The sequence below is a fragment of the Platichthys flesus genome, chromosome 4 (genome assembly GCF_949316205.1).
Source record: "Platichthys flesus chromosome 4, fPlaFle2.1, whole genome shotgun sequence".
In the NCBI taxonomy this organism is placed as follows: Eukaryota; Metazoa; Chordata; class Actinopteri; order Pleuronectiformes; family Pleuronectidae; genus Platichthys; species Platichthys flesus.
The window spans coordinates 20,041,775-20,060,700 of record NC_084948.1 but is presented as its reverse complement, the minus strand read 5'-3'; the positions used below and the strand labels follow the sequence as shown (position 1 = coordinate 20,060,700).

General features: G+C 45.7%; 1 protein-coding gene across 1 annotated transcript; it reads right to left on the bottom strand.

Annotated features, from left to right (window-relative positions):
- Window positions 1-1,179: 1,179 nt before the first annotated feature.
- Window positions 1,180-18,527, bottom strand: LOC133951497 (mediator of RNA polymerase II transcription subunit 13-like). Its single transcript, XM_062385484.1, has 30 exons — window positions 17,662-18,527; window positions 16,681-16,915; window positions 14,848-15,016; window positions 12,580-12,725; window positions 12,272-12,469; window positions 11,653-11,847; window positions 11,391-11,547; window positions 11,184-11,291; window positions 10,373-11,089; window positions 10,046-10,262; window positions 9,705-9,735; window positions 9,470-9,591; window positions 9,253-9,343; window positions 8,971-9,161; window positions 8,657-8,856; window positions 7,639-8,528; window positions 7,351-7,518; window positions 7,016-7,239; window positions 6,694-6,889; window positions 6,197-6,590; window positions 5,467-5,683; window positions 4,479-4,670; window positions 4,131-4,354; window positions 3,896-4,038; window positions 3,645-3,803; window positions 3,365-3,547; window positions 3,127-3,272; window positions 2,580-2,744; window positions 2,207-2,307; window positions 1,180-2,113 (listed from the first exon to the last, which is right to left on the bottom strand). The coding sequence occupies exons 1-30, from the start codon at window positions 17,725-17,727 to the stop codon at window positions 1,981-1,983; spliced, it is 6,378 nt and encodes a 2,125-aa protein (XP_062241468.1). The 5' UTR covers window positions 17,728-18,527; the 3' UTR covers window positions 1,180-1,980.
- Between the last annotated feature and the right edge of the window lie 399 nt (window positions 18,528-18,926).

Sequence of the window (18,926 nt, the reverse complement as noted above, 5' to 3'; positions counted from 1 at the left end):
CAGCTCTCACTATAGCAGCGTGAGGCTATTTATTGGTTTCCCCTAATCGAATGTTTCTAAATAGATTCTTCAAATTGCTGGATGTGGCCCGATGCACGCTCTCCTGATTGGCCCCAGACAAACTGGGCTACCCTTCAATTGGATCCAATTAAGGAGAACGTAAGACGCTGATTGGATGAGGCTTTGGGATGACATGTTCTCCTTGATTAGCTAATTCCATTCTCACTAACCATCCCAATCCAGTTAGTATGGCCAGGGTTAAAGCTGAAGCTCCATCCACACAAGCCATTAGAGCCACTACCCCTCTAGAACTCACTATACACTCATGTGATGACAGACTCTTACTGTAGAGCAGCTTCGTTAGAATAGTGCTGCAGAAAACTATTTAATTTATTCAGTTAATTAAATCTACTTATAAAATAAATGAAGGTGATGCAGCTACAAGTTTTAAAATCTTTATAAAGACATTTGTATTTTAAATTAAAGAGATCATTTCCTTCTATATTATAGGTAGAATATTTCAGATTCTGAAATTGGTACTGCTACTTTTGATTAATGAACTTTTTTTATTAATATAATCATCCCTTTATTGTTGCAGATGGTAAAGTTTAAGCTAATTTGAATGATTTTATATTCAGCTGGGCACTGCTTGTTAACCCCCCACCCGGTACATATAGTATTATTTCAACTAAACCGTTTTGGGTTATTTTATAATAAAGTTTTTTTTTATGTGATATTAATTGCTTTTATCTGTATTTTTATTCTGTTTGTAAGTTTTATTTTGTTAGTTGTAAAACACTTACCCAAGTGTTTTACAACTAACTTGTATTGAAAAGTAATATATGAATAAATTATTAATACAGAATTGAGACAAGAACAGTTGAACAAAAAGATGCTTCCAAGTTACATCACAGAAAGCTTAGGATCAAATCATCCGGGTTTGGATTTCAATAATTTTTGGTAGATAGAATGGGCTGTCCGCTAACCACAAGGTTGTAGGTTCAATGTCGATCCACGTGCAAAACTGTCCATGGGCATGACAGTAAACCCTGAACTGTCCCTTGTGGCAGTGCCACTGTGTTTTGACATGTGATGGAAACACTCTTTATGTTTTTGGTGAATACTGTCAGAACCTCTGGGTAAACAAACCTGAAATAAAGTCCATAAAAACCAAGATGATATAATGTAGACGCACTTTAATTCTAAAACAGAAGCTGCACCATCAGTAGCGGCACACAATTATATGTACACATATACACTCACACACAATTACCTAAATCTGTTATATAAAATATATAATCTGACAATGTACCTTTTAATTCCTCTTCAGAGCTCATTGAGTTACTGTGCGAGAGACTCTGGAGCTGAAGCAGACAGAGAGGTAAAGTCTCATCCACTCGTCGGGTGGGATGCAAATGCCCAGGCCAGCGTTTACTTCATTTTTACAGCATGTCAATAAAAAGGTCTGTACCCTTTGAAAAAATAATATTCTAAAAGCAATCTACAGCAAATTCACTTGAACAGGTTTGTCTGTGTTGTAATTGAGAAAATTACACTTTTGAAACCAATTCCTTTACAGTGAGATGTACACACCCTCTAGGATTTGTAATATATAAAAGATATTAAGCATTAAAAATTCCACATTTAAAAACTTACAATAAATAATATATGCAGGCATTTCATTAAGATAAAATTTATAGATTGCAATCTACAGTCATTAAAAAGACAATTTATTCTCCTTTATGAAACGTCCCTTAATCTTCCAAAATGCTAAAATGGATTCTTGGCATCTGATTGATTGGTTGATTGGAGACTTCCAGTCAGTCAGTGTTGTTTAAGATACATCAGGGAGGAAGAAGAAGAGGAGGAGGAGAAGAAGAGACGCTTCCTCCGTAATTTGCCCTGATGGAGTGTGAGGTCCTTTGAGTGTCGAGGATCCACAGTTCGATCTGATCTCAGCGATTTGATCTCGTTTAGAGTTCAGAGCATGTTCATGATAAAGTTGTACATCTGGTTGAGCACCACAAAGTGAACAGGCAGACAGGAGCGGCGGTCCTGGGTCGCAGGGTCGCACGTCAGCCAGGAGAGGGCGTTGTACTGCTCTAGAACAAATCTGAAGGCAGACACAGGAGGGCAGTGTTACGACATTGTCCTGATTGGAAAAACACACACAGTTCTCACCGACTCTTGTTGTGTGAGCAGCTACCTGAGCACATCAGAGGTGTGGTTGGAGTCCAGCGGGTGGGAGTGTTTACTGTGCAGGAGTTCGTCTGATTGGACAGAAGACACATGCAGGTGCAGAGAGGCCTGGGAGACAGAGACAAGGAGACAAATTAAATCACAACCCTTCAATTAATTTATTGCATCATCTCCGGTCTTGGTCTCAAGAGAGACAGACCGGAAGTCACTGGGTTTTGACCATTGGCCCGACAAGATAATTTGCACATCTCATTTGGCTTTCAGAAACTTTAACTGGCCTTATTCTGATACACTGAAAGTGATCCTTAACAAAGTTAACAGTTTTTCCACACTTTGGAACCGATTTGAGAAAATATATATATACACAAGTGCCACTGTACCTTGAGGAAGAGTGGGCACTGGTTCTGGGCTTGAGGGCAGGCTGACCAGAACCAGTCAGGCAGTGGTCCAGCCTTTGCTGTGGAGACGAAGTAGCCCAGAGCCATCGGCTGCTGCAGGATGTTCAGAGCCTCCTCATGGGACTCCATACGATCCGCACTCTGACCCTGCAAGACGACATCGAGGGAATCAAACAACAGAACAACTTGTTTTCTACAGGACAGGCTTTAGACTTTAATAGTCAATTCTATGTGATTTGCTGTTTCTGTTGTACTGGGGTCTTTTTATAAGTGAGAACAACAACTGAGCGACAACAGTTACGACAGCAGCCCAGAATGAATTTTCCGTCTTCCAGAAGCAGGAGGGAACGCAACGTGTCAATGTCACAGCAAAATCAGTAAGTATCTTGGTCAATGATTGGAGAATAAAAACGAACATGACAACAAGTGACACAATATTTAAGATTTTTCAATTTGAGGGTAAACAAACAAAAACTTGACATGTTCTTCATTAGATCAGGTATTCAGGCAAATAATTGATTTAACTGACCTTGCTTCCATCTCCCCCCTGGTGGTAGTGGGAGCCAGGAGAGTGAACGGGGGAGGTAGTGGGGGAGTTGGGCAGGATGTTGATGAGGTCGGGATCCACCATGTCGTTGTCAAACAGGTCGAAGATTCCCATTCCATCCGATCCATCTGCAAAGAGCAAACAAGCAGCCTTCAACATTCACTATTCTTTACTTCTGATGCGTTTCTTTTTCCGAAGCCTCGTCAGCGGACAAACTCACCAGGATTTATGGGATTGAAGTTGATGTCGATGGGCTCTGCAGTGTTAGTGTTGACCTGCACCATGGCCGAGGTGGGGAACACCAGGATGTGTGTGCAGGATGTGTCCTGAGGAGTGCTCAGCTGGGATGTTTGCATGTTCAGCGTGGTGCTGCGACCGAACACTGAACCCGTCGAGACAGAGTCTGCAGAGACACGGCGGAGAAGAGACGATTGGGACTCACAAACTCAACTCAGCGTCATTTCGAATTCTTAATCAACTTATTACTATTTCATTTTTACCTGGCATGATGACAAAGGAACCCTGGGGCTCCATGGCAACCAGACAGGCGCTAAGGATGCTGGGAGTGTCAGCGGCAGAGATACCACACATCCTACATGTCTCCTTCAGACGCTTACTGAGGGATTGTAAGTTCCTTCTGCTCAGCAGAATACTCCAGTCTGAAACACGGACAAGAGGAGAGCACATTAGTGTTTGATTGTACACGTACTTGTGAACTGCACACTCAGAAAACAGCAATGTGTGTGTGTACCTCTCAGTTCGCCGTGTCCCATCCTACCAAGCCGTCCAATGACCACCCTCCAGGGCAGTGATGTCACCTGCACCAGGCCGAGACACCACTCCCACAGCTTCTGCAAACCAAGGCGTCTGGCTGAGCCCTTTTTCCTGCGAGCCCTGCAGAGACAACACGCGTGGTTAGAATAACGACACAATCCTGTGGCACTGGTGCATCTCTTTTTGGTGAGTGAGTGAGTGAGTGCATGTACCTGTTGGGAACATCGATACTAATGATGCAGGTCTCCAGCAGTTCTCCGTGCTGGTCGGTGCAGGAGGCCAGCAGCCAGCGCTGGTCATGAGACAGACAGTAGCCGACAAACAGGACGTTGTACTTCTGGGCCGCTTCGCCAAAAGTCTCCCCGAGCTCCGTCTGCTTGTCTTTCACTGGAGCCAGGATGAAGGGCGGCGTATATAGACGCAGACACTCGGGCCTCTGCACAATGGAAAATACATGTTTAAAAGCCAGACGACAGAGGACCAGACAACACAATTTTAAAACGTTGTTGTCCAGCGACTTCCACCAGGTATCACATAAGATTCATAGATGCAGCAGTTACCTCTGGGTCTTTCAGAGCCATGTCAATAGCGAGACCGGGGCCGAAGCCCGTCAGAGCCTTGAAGTTAGTGGAGTTGGGCAGAGGCCGCCGACACTGTGTAAACACGGAGAAGGCCAGAGACTTCAGGAGCTGGCCGTAGAGGTGGCGCTCGCCGCTGTGCACCGGCTGCAGGAGATACTCGCAGGGAACGATCTGAGAAGAAATTAAACAACAGTGAGAAAACATTTAATGCAGTTATCTGCACCAACACTTTACTTTTTATGCATGCAACGTTTTCACTCTTCTATTTTAGTACTTTGATCTCTTCTGCTAGTCAATATATGCCAACTTTGTTTTTCAGTTTTTCTTTTTGAAATGTATATGGCATAAAAGGATCTGGGTTCACCGAGAATAACATAACTATGTGACATAGAAAGTACGACTGCTTGTGGATAATCTGAAAACTGCTTGGAATTTACATATAGATATTTGTTAAAGGTGCATTTTTATAATTAATTTAACCCATATTAGAAGATGTTTAAACCAGACCTTTACTATCATATATATTATATTCAATGCAATTCAAGTAACTTTTGGCTGCATCACTGGTGGATAAGGCCATTTTCAGTGTCTGCCCTGGCCGCACTGAGGACTCCACCACTGAAACCATTAGCACATTCACACTTCTTTTGTTTCAGAAGTCCCCCTGGCATGTTGATGCAATAGTGTGTCACTATATCGCAGGTGTAGCAGTTACCACCTCCATTCGAGTCTGTTAATGAGTCCCCTGCTCCTTCTCACCTCCCTCTGTGCTTCCTGGTAAACTGCTCTATTGTAGCTAAAGAGGTGATTAGTTTAAACTACTGATGAAAACCATCAGCGCTCAGCAGCACTGTGTGAACTTCACCCGGTCATCACAGGTGACTGTCACACACCATTTCTTTCATCCTTTCCCAAAATATTGGACAAATTAACGAAATGAGAATCCTTAAACCTCTTAGAGCCGTACCTGTACTGAGACAGCGTTTCTGATCTGAGCAGGCAGGAACTGGAGCATCTCCATGTAACAACGCAGCAGGCCCAGTGTGTAGGTGCTGGAGTGGACCTCTCTGTCTGCGTCCTCGTAACTAAAGGGGTCGACGATGTACACCACGATGGCGGGCGGGTAAGACACAGCGTGGGACTCTCCGTCCGTGGGCTTGCCCACTTTGTCTCTGTCCATTGTGCTGTGAAGAAAATATATAATCTTTAGTCAAGCTCTTGAAAATGTTCACATCACTGTAATGACCATATGTCAACAGAGCCAGTTGTCATGACTACAGGGCAGGTCCAAAAATCGGAAATCTCTAAATAGTACGATAAAACTCACAGATGGTGGAGCTGAGAAATGTGTTTTTGGAGCTTTTAGGATTGATTTTATGATAAATGTGTTTCGAGCAGAAGCGAATGTGATGCTTCTAGAGCTGTAAAGGTCAATTGATAGAAACTAGATTTAAAAAATATTGATTAACACATATGGTCAGTGAGTAAATATCAAAACATGTTAAACCACATGGACGTGTGATTGTGTGCTGCTGAGAGTGGCATGAATTCAGTAAAACCACAAATCAATAACGTTTAAATCAAGTCGTCAATTGATAACCAACTACTAACAGGTTTCAAACACTTTCAAACTTAACACTCATATTAAAAGCTGATCACCATCCCAACAGTAGATATAACCCCAGATATAGTCCTACCTCTCTAAGGTCTCAGCACACACTTGAGGCTGATTGGCTGAGGTTCCGTTTTCTGCCTGCCCCACAGCACCCTGTTGGTTGGCCTGGGGTCCGTTCTGAGACGTGCCGCCCTGCAAGCCTGTTGTCCCAAACGGCGTGTAAGAGCTTGGCTTGGCCGGCGCCATTCCACTGATGGGCTGGGAGCCTGAGGAGGTGGAGGAAGGGGTGCTGTTGACCTGGGCGGGCTGGGCAGGCTGGGCTGGCTGGGCAGAGCTGGTGCTGGAGCTGGTAGTGTTGGTGCTCTGGGGTCCTGAGGAGGTGCTGGAAGAGCTGGGGGTCTGGGGGGGGATGACCACGGTGGGGCAGCGCTGGGACAATAGAGAACTATCCAAAGACTGCTCTGACAAGTACGGGGCTGAAAGAGGTCATGAAGGTAAAAAGAAAACAATCAATTGGCGTCTCACAATCTATAAAAGACAATACTTACTTTTTGTTATGATTGTGATCAAACATGTTACCTAGATCATAGCGGCACACTTGAGCAAAGCGTTTGAGCTTATTAAAGGCTTCATTGTTTGCGTCTCTCGTAGACATCTTAAGGAACCAATCACTGAGGGGCTGCTCTGTCATGCTCCGGCTTTCTGTGGTGCCGACCTTCAAAACGCCCTCTGGGTGAGTCTTACAGATGGGCCTGTGTTGCCCAAGCTGGCATGCCTGTCGAGAGAAAATGAAATGAATGTGTAAATGAAATGGAGCAAATCCTTTCTTCACAGTAAGAAACTGTTTCTGTGGACAAGTCAGAACAAGAGGGATGAGTTTTAGGATGAGCCAGGTGCTTACCTCATACATAGTACTCAGATCTTTGAAGAAGGACTTGGCCCCGCGGAGCAGAGCCTCGTTCTCTGGGCAGATGACGACATATCCCACATCTCTCTGGGAGCCAAAAGGATCCAGGAGGAGCTTCTCCCAGTAAGGCAAGCCGAACGGAGACAGCACAACAAAGTCGTACTCATAACCGACCAAAAAGGTCGGGATGGGCAGAGGCTCAGGAGACTCATCTGTGCCTATGGGGGAGAAGAGGACAAGGTTCCTCACTGAACATTTTTCCGTTTTAAAAGACAAACAGCATAATGAAAGAAAAAAAAAACACTGAACTACAAATGCTTTCCACTCACCATATGATCCCCTCCCGGCCATTTTGTGGAACTGTTGCCAGGTGAGCGGTCCCTGAACACCCCAGGAGCGAACGCTTCTCTTCTTCTGGATGGTGTCCTGCAGCACAGGCTGGAGGGACAGTAACACCCGCAGGACGTCCTGAGAGAAGAGCTTGCTCATATCCGCGGCTATAAAAAGGAAAAAAAACAAAAGAGGATAAGTTTTAAATTCATGTTGTTTGAAGTTGAATGGAATAAATGAAGGGAAACTTTGCTTGCAGTGGTAAGATTTTGTAAAAGAAGTCATACATTTGCATTTTGGCCACTGATGAAGACAGGTGCTTTTCACTAGTGCTTCATCCACTTTTCCTCCTGACATATTGTCCATGAACTGTCTGCCATGCTCAAGTGCCATGTAGCAGTCGTTATAACAGTCTCTCTCTTCGACCCTCAGGAATGAACTGGGCGCTGAGTTCGGCTTGGGGTACTCCACACCGGAAATTGGAGCGAATGGGTTGGTGCACTGGTCCTGCAGCAGCAGGATTAGCTCATCTGGAGGCTTCTCCTTCAGACTGCCGGCCTTGTGTGTGGCGGAAGCTCGGAGCTCTTCGAAGGACCGCTCTGTGTCTCGACTCGCATCTGAGCCCCGTCCCACCACGTCCAATTCGTCCTCTAGGAAGAGCCCGGCTGACTGTCCAAAGCGCCGATTGGTGACTGCACTGAAGCCACAAGTGCAGGGGTACTGGGCCTCGCCGTTGTCCTTGAGGTAAACTCCCACATCCGCCCCCCGGATGTTCATGTTGCAGACGCATACGCAGCAACTGTCGAAGTTGCAGTCCTTGTAGAGGTTCATGACCGACTCGGAGAGGATGAGGGTGACATAGAGGCTGTGGGCCTCTGGGATGGATGGTACAGTGGCCGGCTCAACTGAGCTGAGCGGTCGGCAGGTGGAGGGTGTCGAGGCCGGGGAGTAAAGGTCAGAGTTGTCGTACTTGAGAGAGCCCTGCACGCTGGACGGGCCGCGGGGCGTCCGTGGAGTCCGTGGCGTGCGAGGGGTGGGCACGGAGAAGCGAGGCGTGGCTGGAGAGGGCAGGATGCCTGTGCCGCTGTTACTGGGAGGAGCACTGGTTGACATGAAGGGCGTGTGGGTCTGAGGGGTGTATGTCTGACTGTAGTCTGGCTCCACACTGGGCACGTTACTGTAACAGAGAGATAAACAGGGATTTCAGATTCTGTACATATTTTGGGAATTTCTAAAATATTCACTATTTTATTCTGAGTATTGTCATTTAACTTATTGAGTATTACAAATGTTTCTGAGCTTTACCTGTCTTTGGTGAGGAGATTGACGTTTGTCACTGGGGGTATGAGCTCCATTTTCCCCATTGTCCAGCTGCGAGTGTAAACACAGTCTTCTGGCAGTTTGATGGGCAACATACACTGGCTGGGTAGGGTCTTCAGTGGGGCGTACATGGAACAGCCAATGAGCGCCTGACTCGTTTCCGGCTTGTACACAAAGGAAAAGTCCTGAAAGCACAGATGGGTCTTAGTCTTAATCTTTGTAATGTTAAACAATGAAAACACAGTGGATGCAACCAAGTTTCCCACTTGCCTCTCACGCAGGTGTGTGATGCGTCCTACCTTTATTTCACATGGCTTTGGGCTGCAGAATCCCTCCTCCACCTCCATCTTGAAGTGACTGTTGAGCTGGCTGCCGTCCAACATGGTTGCCCCTGCTTCCAGACTATCCTTGCTCCCGGAGTTCATGGGGGAGTAACCCTGCTGCTCCAGGGAAGGCGGCGTCGGAAACATCTTGTGCAGATCCGCTGAGCCTAGGGAAACAAGACATTGTTACTTCTCCTGAAACAACAAGTCTTTAAAATAACCATGTACGACTAAACAATTGATTCTTAGTTTTCATACTTATGCAAGACAGGGGGTCCAACATGGCAGTTTTTGGATCTTTGCAGCCAAACTTGTCCTCTGCTCCAGCTCCAGCTCGTTTGAATCCAGGCTATGCAGACAGGGGAAAAGGTATACTCAGTTTTCTATTTCAGTGTTTCAATCAGTTTTTTCCAGGAGCACAATATCAGAAAACAGAAAATGTGGGTACAGCTTTTGGACAGGTAGATGCACTTACCGCCAGTTCATCTTCATCTGAATTGAAGATTTTATCCAGGTCGCTGTAGGACACGGCCAAGTCATTCTCATGGATGAGGCTGATCGAGGCTAAGGGTTTACTGCCTGGTGGACCCTGGCCATCTGCAATGCAAAACAAATGAGGAGGCGTTAAAAAAAGGGGGCAAACTCCATTTTTTAAATTAAAATCACATTTCAATGTATTTGAAAATCAGACAGAAGAAAATATTTCTCACCATCTCCCGAAGATCCACCTCCATCGTCCCCCTGGGTCATAAAAAGGTAATTATGAAAAATTATGAAAACGTAGGGAAACCGTTATTTCACAGAGTAGATGCATGAAATGCATATGTGTAAATTAACATCAGCCTGATGAAGAGTTAAGGAAACCTAATAACTGATATTGATATTTGCTGATGTCAACAGATATTGGTAATTGTGCCATCAAAGTGATGTAAAAATTATAACTTCTTGTTTTCCTGCAATCACACACATGCTGATCACCCCAGGTTCACCCTGCTACTAAGAGGACAGTGAAGAAAAGGACCTCAACCCAGCATTCGAACCTGGAACACACCTTGTTTTTCTTGTTGCCATCTCTCTCAGCTCCAGCCTTGTCCTTTTTCTCGTTGAAGGTGAACTCCTCATCTCCCTCAACAAAGGCGTAAGGGTCTGGCTCATCACTGTGCTCTTCGTCCCCCCTGGCGGGAGCAAGGTGGCTGTTTCTTCGCTGGGCGTAAGTCTTGATCAGCTCTTCGGAAACTTTCAGCTGCTGCGTGGTGCCAGACATTAACCTGCATGGAGAGAAATTGTGTAGTGATGATCAGATAGGAGGTAGCAGGCTGATTTCATAAACAGCTACAATAATTTTAATGGATGTGAGGAGGAGTGATCAAGTACTTACTCAGTTACAGAAACTACATTTTCTGTTCCTCCACCTCTCCAAGAATCCTCTCGTATTTTATCCACAGGTAGCTGGGGTGTCAGGAACGTGGAGGCCTTCTTCCTGGGCAGGTTGAAATACTTCCAAGGGTTGTGGGTAGAGTCTTCGTTGGGGTTAATGGCTGAACCTATGAAAACAGTAGGTTCTAAGGTTTCGTTGTATGCTGGGGGGAAAGGCAGGGGCATAGTCATTGTCTCCAGCTGAGGCTCCTCAGAGGAGCCCTTCTGTGGAAGCAGACACGGCTCCACTGACGGCGGGTAGAACGGTTGGTGGATGGGCGTGGACGAGCTCTTTATGCCACCCGGAGTCATGTCACCTTCGCCGTGATCACATGGATGTGGGCTGAGAGGTGGGGGAGGTGGGGATCCAACGTGGTCTGCAGGGGGGCCGTGTGTGTGCAGCGTTGGGGCTTTGGAGGGCGCCGTGTCCACGTGGTGCAGACTGGGGTAGGAGCCCTCCTCCTGTGATCTTAGACACAGCCTCTGGTTCTGTGGCTCCATGGACTGCTCATCGCTCACGAAGTTGCGGTGGTGGAACGGCGTCTGTGGCCTCCTCTGCTGCTTCTCCCCCTTCTCCAGCTTCTCGCCCAGCTTGTGCTTGGGCGCCGGCTGAGCGGGCTGGCCCGATGATGGCGGGTGTCCTGAGGTGCTGTTGGAGCGCTGTTTCTGATTCTTATGTCTATGTGACAAACAACAAAGAATGATTACGAGATTTTATCTTTAACTTAGAAAACAAAAAACACAAAAAGGTGAATGCATTCCATTCCACATACCTGGAGCAATTGCAATGCGGCCTGTGAGTTGACTCCACAAAATCCCAGAGTCCATTTTTGTCTAACTCCTCCTCACAGGACCCATTTGTCAAGGTAGTAAACTTCCTCCTGATAAAGAAGAGCAGATTGTGATTTTATCGATCAAGCATGGAGGCAACACTTTGTCCATCAAAACAAACTTTGAGGAAGAGATGAAGACAAACTTACTTGTTCCCTGTGCGGTTTATGCTATATTCCTGCCACACAGACTCCACCATCTGGCTGGCCAGTCGACGAGGGATTTTACCCCCATGAAGAGTGTTGTTAGAGCAGTAGCCATCGGACGCAGAGGACAACTTGAGCCACCTCTGGGCAGGCTGATAATCTATGAAGCAAGACAGGACAAACAAATTCTGTCTCTCTCCAAAAAAAAAAAGGCAATACATGCTCAGGTGTTTAATTCTGGTCCACGTGCAGCTCCAGTTCTTACCAGTCTGAGCCTCCTCTGGCGATGTTGGAGGAGTCAGAGTGACAGAGGACATGGCAGGATCTCTGTGAGCAGCCTGGCCCTGCTGAGCACCACACAGGCTTCCTGAGGTGTTGGCCGAGCCCTGAGGGACCACAGCAGGGAGGTCCGACAGGGGGAGAAGCACCAGGCAGGAAGGGTAAACCATCCTCACCCCCGCTGGAACCAAACACATTCATTTATTTCCAAAACAGCGTGTAAGGCGCACAGAAATAAAGCATTTCTATTTAATTTCTAAAAGCATTACTGAATCAATCATTCATCTTTGACATCAAATCTCCACCTGGTTTGGTTCTGGCTAACTCAGATTTGACTGTATAAACTGTATATCTAATGTCATGTGGATTACATAGAAAATGGTTATTTGATTGCTTAGACCACAGTGTCCAGCAGCAAAAATTTTGAAAGCTTTATTTAATAATTCTTTCCAAACCACTCTTATACTAAGTCATAATAATTCATGTTTTCATTAGAAAACTAAGAATATCCTTCAAGATTTGACAATTAAATCAATCTAATCGCAAAATTCTTGACTGTATTCAGTCACCGCTCTGCACATTAATAAATGATCACAAGGCCTTACCAACAAGAACCTCCACGGCCGCCAGGGAATCGTCCTCCCATTCCGTATCCTCCATCTTTTCTTCCTGGGCCTCCTTGGGACTGGTGCTGATGGGATAAAACTGCCTCCACTCCTCAATGAGTTTCTGCGTGGGGTGGTCTGACATCTTAAAAGCCTGGCCGGTGAGGGTCCCATTTAAGCCATATGGGCTCAGGATGACTGGAGGGCAGAGATGAATCAGTACTTATGTAGGATAATAAACCCAACAGGTAATTTATCAAGATAAAGACCAGTTCAGTGTAAACCAACTGCAGATCTAGTGATCCTACCTTGCAAGGGGCTGGAGCTCTGCTGGGCGAGGCTGAGATGCTCCTCGCTCAGCCACTGAAGAGGCTGATGTTGAGCGATCTCCACACTCGTGCACACGTTGCTGTCTCCGTGTACGAAGAAGGTGAATGCACAAGATAGGTGCTCGCTGCAAGGTGAGTCAAAGAAAAAAAAAAGAAGAGGGATCGTAGTGTTTAGAGGGATTAGTCCACAAGCGCTACCACATCATTATGTCAAAAAGAACCCCCCCCCCAAAAAAAAACAATACCACTAATCAGATGGTGCAAAGAACAAAAACGCAGGCAAAGAAATATGTTGCAAAAATAAACCTGTGGGGATATTTAAAAACCAAGAAATGTTAAAACAATACCCATCTTTATTTTCTAGCTACTTCTGGGAGAGCAGGCTGCTAAACGCACTAAAATAGTGCTTGTTGACATGGCTGCTGTAAAACCACAGTGCACATTCAGCATTTTCCAAAGACTACCCTGTTTACCAGCCAGAGAGCGCAGGCGACAGTGAGACCGCCAGACTCCTCTGTTAGAGGTGCTGCCTCAACACTCACTTGTAGACATTTGTATGTAAAAACAGAGGCCAAACACCAGTGAGCTCTAAAATACACTCCTGTTCTGTGCAACAGTAGTTTAATGTACATGTAGCTGCTAGAACTCGCATGAGCCATCAACCAAGCTGCCAGAAGGACCTCTGCATCAAACACAAGTTAGGTCAGAGCCACGCTGCCACACAGCAGAGACTGAAATAAGCTTGTCTGGGAACTCCAGGATTCCCACTTCATTCAGAAGCAAGGGGGGGTGCCTCCGGCCTTATGTTCAACAGGTAGGTTAGGAAATGCAGTGGTGCAGAAGTCCACTCTGAACCAAAGAGATCTTTGTGTGCGCTGTTTAGCGTTAACCTGTAGCTTACACTTCTACGGTAACAGCACAGAGGTACAGACATTAAAACTCTATCCTCAACGTGTTGCTCTATTTACATAGACAAAATAAAACTGTTGTTCAACGTGCTGGCAGACTATTGCCAACATTTCATATACGAGACCAGATGAAAGATATGTGATTCCGATAATGTGACTAGAAAGCTGTGATCATTCCAGGAATCTCAATTCTCTGAGCACTGCAGGATCTCCGTGACTCAAAGCAACATGGATCCAGTTGTAACTGACCTCAGTGAAGCTATGATGCAGAAAAACGTTATTTATAAATCAGAGCAGCAGATGCTGTATCACACTCAACTGTCTAGCGTCATGTTTACACTGCTTAAGGAAAGCCATGTGTATTTATTCACAGCATATTCCTATAAGTAGATGATGTTTCATTCCCAGAAACTGCTGTTGGCCTATTACAGTGTCGTTAAAAACAATACAGCTGCGAGCAACATTTCTCCAGTTAGGTCCCAAAGGGGAATTTTAATTGCCACAAACTATATGGGAACTTTACAGCACAACTTTCAACACAATAAGAACATCTGGCCACGGCGGCTCACGTACAACCCATCCGTCCTTAACGCGTCTCCATCAAGGTCTGTTTTATGGTTCTGTCCTAAGTGCTGCGTTTCAAACACTGCTCCCAGCCAATGTCACAGTACATCCAACTCTTTAAACATAGAAACTACTGTAACAGCACAACATCCACATGCTGCACATGTTGACCAACACTCCAGTATCAAACGCTGGCTAATGCTCAGCCCTTCAGCGCAGCAAGTACATTTCAAGACATGTTGTTCTACCGCTTAATTTATCTTCTGCAACTGGGCTGCGTTTTCTTGCACCACAAAAAGAAACTGCCTTGAAGAATAATGGAGGTACCAAAGAAAAAGGGTCATGCATGTGTGCTGGAAAGGACCTTCAGCTGCCTAAGTTGACAACACTGCTGTTACCTATTTAACTTATCAAGTCTTTTCTGGCTCCTGGATATATTATCTGATTTCCCAGCAATATACCAGCATTAAAACCATCAGTCCCTCTAAGCAGCAGAGTATTTAGATTCACTAATAGCATTAGACATTTTTTTTAATATATATATATATATATATATATATATAAAATCAGAGTTCAAATCTGTTGACGAGCGAAATAAAAATGTGTGCAGCGCCACAACAGGTCTCGACCTGGTACCGGTAAATCTCACAGATGTGAACAGAACATACCTCAGACAGAAACAAGCGACCTGACTATTCGGTAAGTGTAGGGGGGTTTGAGAATTTACGGCATGTTCTTTAACTCCGCCTTCTGCCATTAGGAAGCAGGGACGTACCTTTTATTAATGGTCTTCTCCTCCTTCTGGTACGGCTTAACGAACCACTTCCCAATGCGAACAAAGCCTCTGTTCATGAGACAGCGCTCCAGCAGGTTGTGGATGGCTTTGAACAGGAGCGTTCGACACTCGTAGGACAGGCCACTCTCCCACTCGCCATCCTCCTCACCTGTAAGCAAGAGACACAGTCAAACATCTATGCCGTTTAATAAAATGGCATCATATTAAATGTATACAGCGGTGTGCGAGATGGGGGAAATCAAAGCACAACGACAGAAGTGACCCGTTGGAACAGATATAAATAAAACTTCAATATTTTTCTTATTGCTTAGTTTTGGAATAAAACATTTCAGCTCTTTTGGTGTTCAAGTTTGGTCAACAATGTTTTCTCAAGAGCCGTAATTCATAATGACTAAATGTGCGTTTCCAACTCTGCGAATCAGCTGAGATTTGAGCAGATTTTGCTCTGTGTTGTCTCAGAGTAACACTTGACCTTCCCTTAGGCTACTTCTACCCTGATATGCTTTAGCTTTAAATCAGTGCCCTAGATTGAGAACCATCTCAGTCCAGCAAGCGTTGCCTAAATGCTTAAACGTATTGCATCTACAACAAGTCAGTCAATTTCTGTCTGTCCATTTTAAATCACAAGCCTGGGTGTTAATTATACTTGAAAGGGGCCCCACGGCATTTCCAGAAGTCGCCGCAGTAAGCGTGGATAACAGGTGTATATCTAGCCTAATTGACGTTTTCTTCAAACTGAAACATACGAGTGTGGATGGAGGCGGAGACTGGGGACAGAAGACCTGGTCAGAGTGGCAGCTGTCAGGGGGATCTGTCTCACAGACATGATTATAAACAAACTGGGGTGAGGCCTTCTTCCAAAAATCAAGACAGTGTCATGTGACTCTGACGCAAGACAGCTTGTCTTAAAGCTACTGTACACACCTGTATCTGTGGCCGAGAGCCAGTTTGGCAGACATGACCTATTATTATCATACTTTATATCATTTAAGTTGCGTAACCAATCCTTGCCGCAGCTTAGAAGAGGTTGGCAGTGTCATCAAAAACACCAAAGACGTTTTTACGAATGGACCCATTTTGCCTGACAACCCTTCAGTTATAGAAAGGCTTTGTGAATAACCTGTACACTCTTCAATATTTGTTTCTTAACATTCAGAATAAAAGTGCCAATTCCAAAGTACTGAGCGAACTACTTAGGCCCTGTCCCAATTCACCCCTTAGCCCTAATACTTGGATCTACCCTTTCGATTTGCGCGTCGCTGCTAAGGAGTAATGTTGTCCCATTTCTCCATGTGATGTAGGGGTAGTGGCCACACTAAGGTCGAACACCCCTTCAACCTTAGTGTATTCATGGCCACCTAGAAACTTAGGGGTAGACGGAAATTGTCGAGTATGAAATCTTCCAAAATTACCATCAAAACAATTTAAAAGCTAATGGAACATCATACTCTGAATCGTCGCGATGATTGTTTCAAGGGAAATTGCTTTTCACTCTGTCAAAACAAGCATGTAAACAGACTGACTGAGCATAATGTTTGTTACTCCCATGTCCCTTATATGAACTTGACAAATTAAGGGAATATTTCCTAGCCTTACCTCTTGTGGCTCTGTTTGGAGGGGGACACTACACAGCAAAGTGCACTTTATTCAAGGGACAAGGGAGTGGAATTGGGACAGGGCCTTTTGATTATGTAAGAATTCATCATTTAGGGTTTGTTTAAAAAAATGTTTGCCCTTTCTCCTCATGGGTGAAATATATTATAGAATTGTCTCTGACAGTGCAAGGAACGTGGAGTTGTTAAAACCACTCACTTGAGAGCTCATTGTGGATAAGCTCGGCGAAACTGGGGTCATCCCCCCACCAGAAAAGCCAGAGCTCTCTGCGACCCGGGGTGTGGTGTCTCCTCCACACACTCAGCACATCCGCAGCCAAGCATCGGCTGAAACTACACAGGATCGGGTCCTCCTCGGTCACAGGGAAAAGGATGGGCGAAGAGGTGGGCCCTTGCCACACAAAACGCCTCCATTTTATTCCGGTCAAATCAGCCTGAAGAGAGGGGGACCAACAATGTGAGAATGAGCACACAACATAGTCATACAGCATTTAGCCAATCATCTGCTGTTGATGGCATAACTCAGTGAAAGTGTTCCTTCCCTTAAACACACACAGCTTTTCCTGTCATGCATTAATTCACTTCCAATGAAGAAAGTTGAAAACTGGGGGTTGATGACTTCTGGAAAGTTTTGCAATACTTTTTAGATGTGACACCACAGTCCTGCCTGAACACATCACTGTCATCCAGCAATTTACTCAGAAGTTACAGACACCTAATGAGTCACTGCAAGTCAGTCTAGGATCACTTCACTTTGTGTAATTAAAAACAGAGGGACTTAATTCCGGATATGTGCATTAATTAAAAATGTAGAGCTATTCCCTAAAAAGGGTGAGATGAGCTGTGCACAGGCTGTGTATAATTGTGCCTGTTGGCCTGACCTGTTACCACCATGTAACTAACGCTGATGCTAGCTGGCTATCGGGTGTAATCAATGCACTGTAAACACATGATCGTGACATATTCGCGTGCAGCTCCTCAGTAAGAAAACCCTGCAGTGTGCGTCTCGTGTTATGGAAGTTAGCTGGATCGCGATCGTGCATGTCGCAGGCCCCGATGCCTTCACGCCAATCTGCAACTGACGTTACAAAGCTTGTTGCCTGATTAGCCAAAATGGCTTTCTGGCCTCTCGGCGTCGGAGCTAATGCTAGCTAGCTGCGGGGAGCAGAGGGGGACTCACCAGGCAGAAGAGGTTGGAGTGGCAGTCCTCCAAACTGGCCCCGTTTGGTACAAAGCACGAACTCATCCTTTCACTGCGGGGTTGCAACGTTAAAGTCCATTGTCTCAATCACCATCGAGGGGGCGACAGCCGATCTCGTCCACTCGCTGGCGAGGCGACGCTCAGTTGTTCCGCTGAGGCGCTGAGCAACTTGCTAGCTTACGCCGAGCTATCGCTAGTCAAACAGACAACTTCTGCCCGGCGCTAGCCACCGCTAGCCCCGGGGGGCTACGATAACGTTAGACGGGCAGCCTGGCAGCGTCAACTGTAAGCGATTAGCGGCTGGATTCATCAATCCTATTTGAAATGTATTGTCTGGTCTGGTTAGCCGCAAGCTTGGCTGCTACGTTACCCTCACATCACGCAGCTTACATGACCTGGTTTCACCAACGCTGATTCAAACACCACAGAAGTTCTGTGTCCAATAAAGAAAAAAATACGAGCTGGAAAACTTATTCAAAGAAAAAAAAAAAACTTCACCCCCCTAGAAAAGCTTAGTCCCTGGTGTGCTAATGCTAATGGCAGCTAGCCGATCTGAAACAATTTCAAAGCAAAGGAACTCTCCCCTCCCCCTGATCTCTCCTAGCCTGCTAGCGCACAAGCTAACATACCAGAGCTCCAGCGCTAGCCTGTTAGCTACATAAAACAATTAGCTACGCCGCCCTCCCTTTTCACCAAAACCACCGTAACGCTCCGTCATAGTGAAACTGCTCTTTTAAAAAAGCGGACGAAAAGCCGAGTTGACGAGGCTACTCATCGGCTACTCCCCTCCGCCTGATCCATGGCTCCTGCAGATTTCCATTATTTCAGTTCATGGATTGAATTCTTTAATGGCGGCCGGGAGGACAACTCTGCCTCTCACCTCCCATTGGCCAATTTGCGGTAATGGGGGCGTCATCCAGCCTCAAGTAGCTCCATGACTTCACAGTTTACAAGATGAAAGCTGCGGCGCATCTGTCACACAAGTCAGCGCTCAGACATGTCTGTTACTGGACATGTTGCACCGGGCGACTTCTGCTGCGTGTGGCCCCGCTGCGGGAAAGTGAGGAGACACACACGCGGGGGGACCGTCGGGAACCGAACACACACCTTGATGCACGTTGAATTAAATTATTATGAATGAAAATAAAATGTAAAGGGCAGTTCTATTGTTTGATTGCGCTCCTTTTGTTCTGCGCATTGAATTGCGCCACAGATCCGAAGTTATCTAGGTCAAGTTGTGCAGA

Excerpts from the sequence above, each read along its gene's own strand:
- LOC133951497 (XM_062385484.1), bottom strand. The coding sequence starts at position 17,727 with ATGAGTTCGTGCTTTGTACCAAACGGGGCCAGTTTGGAGGACTGCCAC. Across the intron at positions 12,726-14,847 it reads GAGAAGACCATTAATAAAAG|CGAGCACCTATCTTGTGCAT; the intron begins GTACGTCCCTGC and ends CTCACCTTGCAG. Across the intron at positions 8,857-8,970 it reads CAAAGCCATGTGAAATAAAG|GACTTTTCCTTTGTGTACAA; the intron begins GTAGGACGCATC and ends CTGTGCTTTCAG.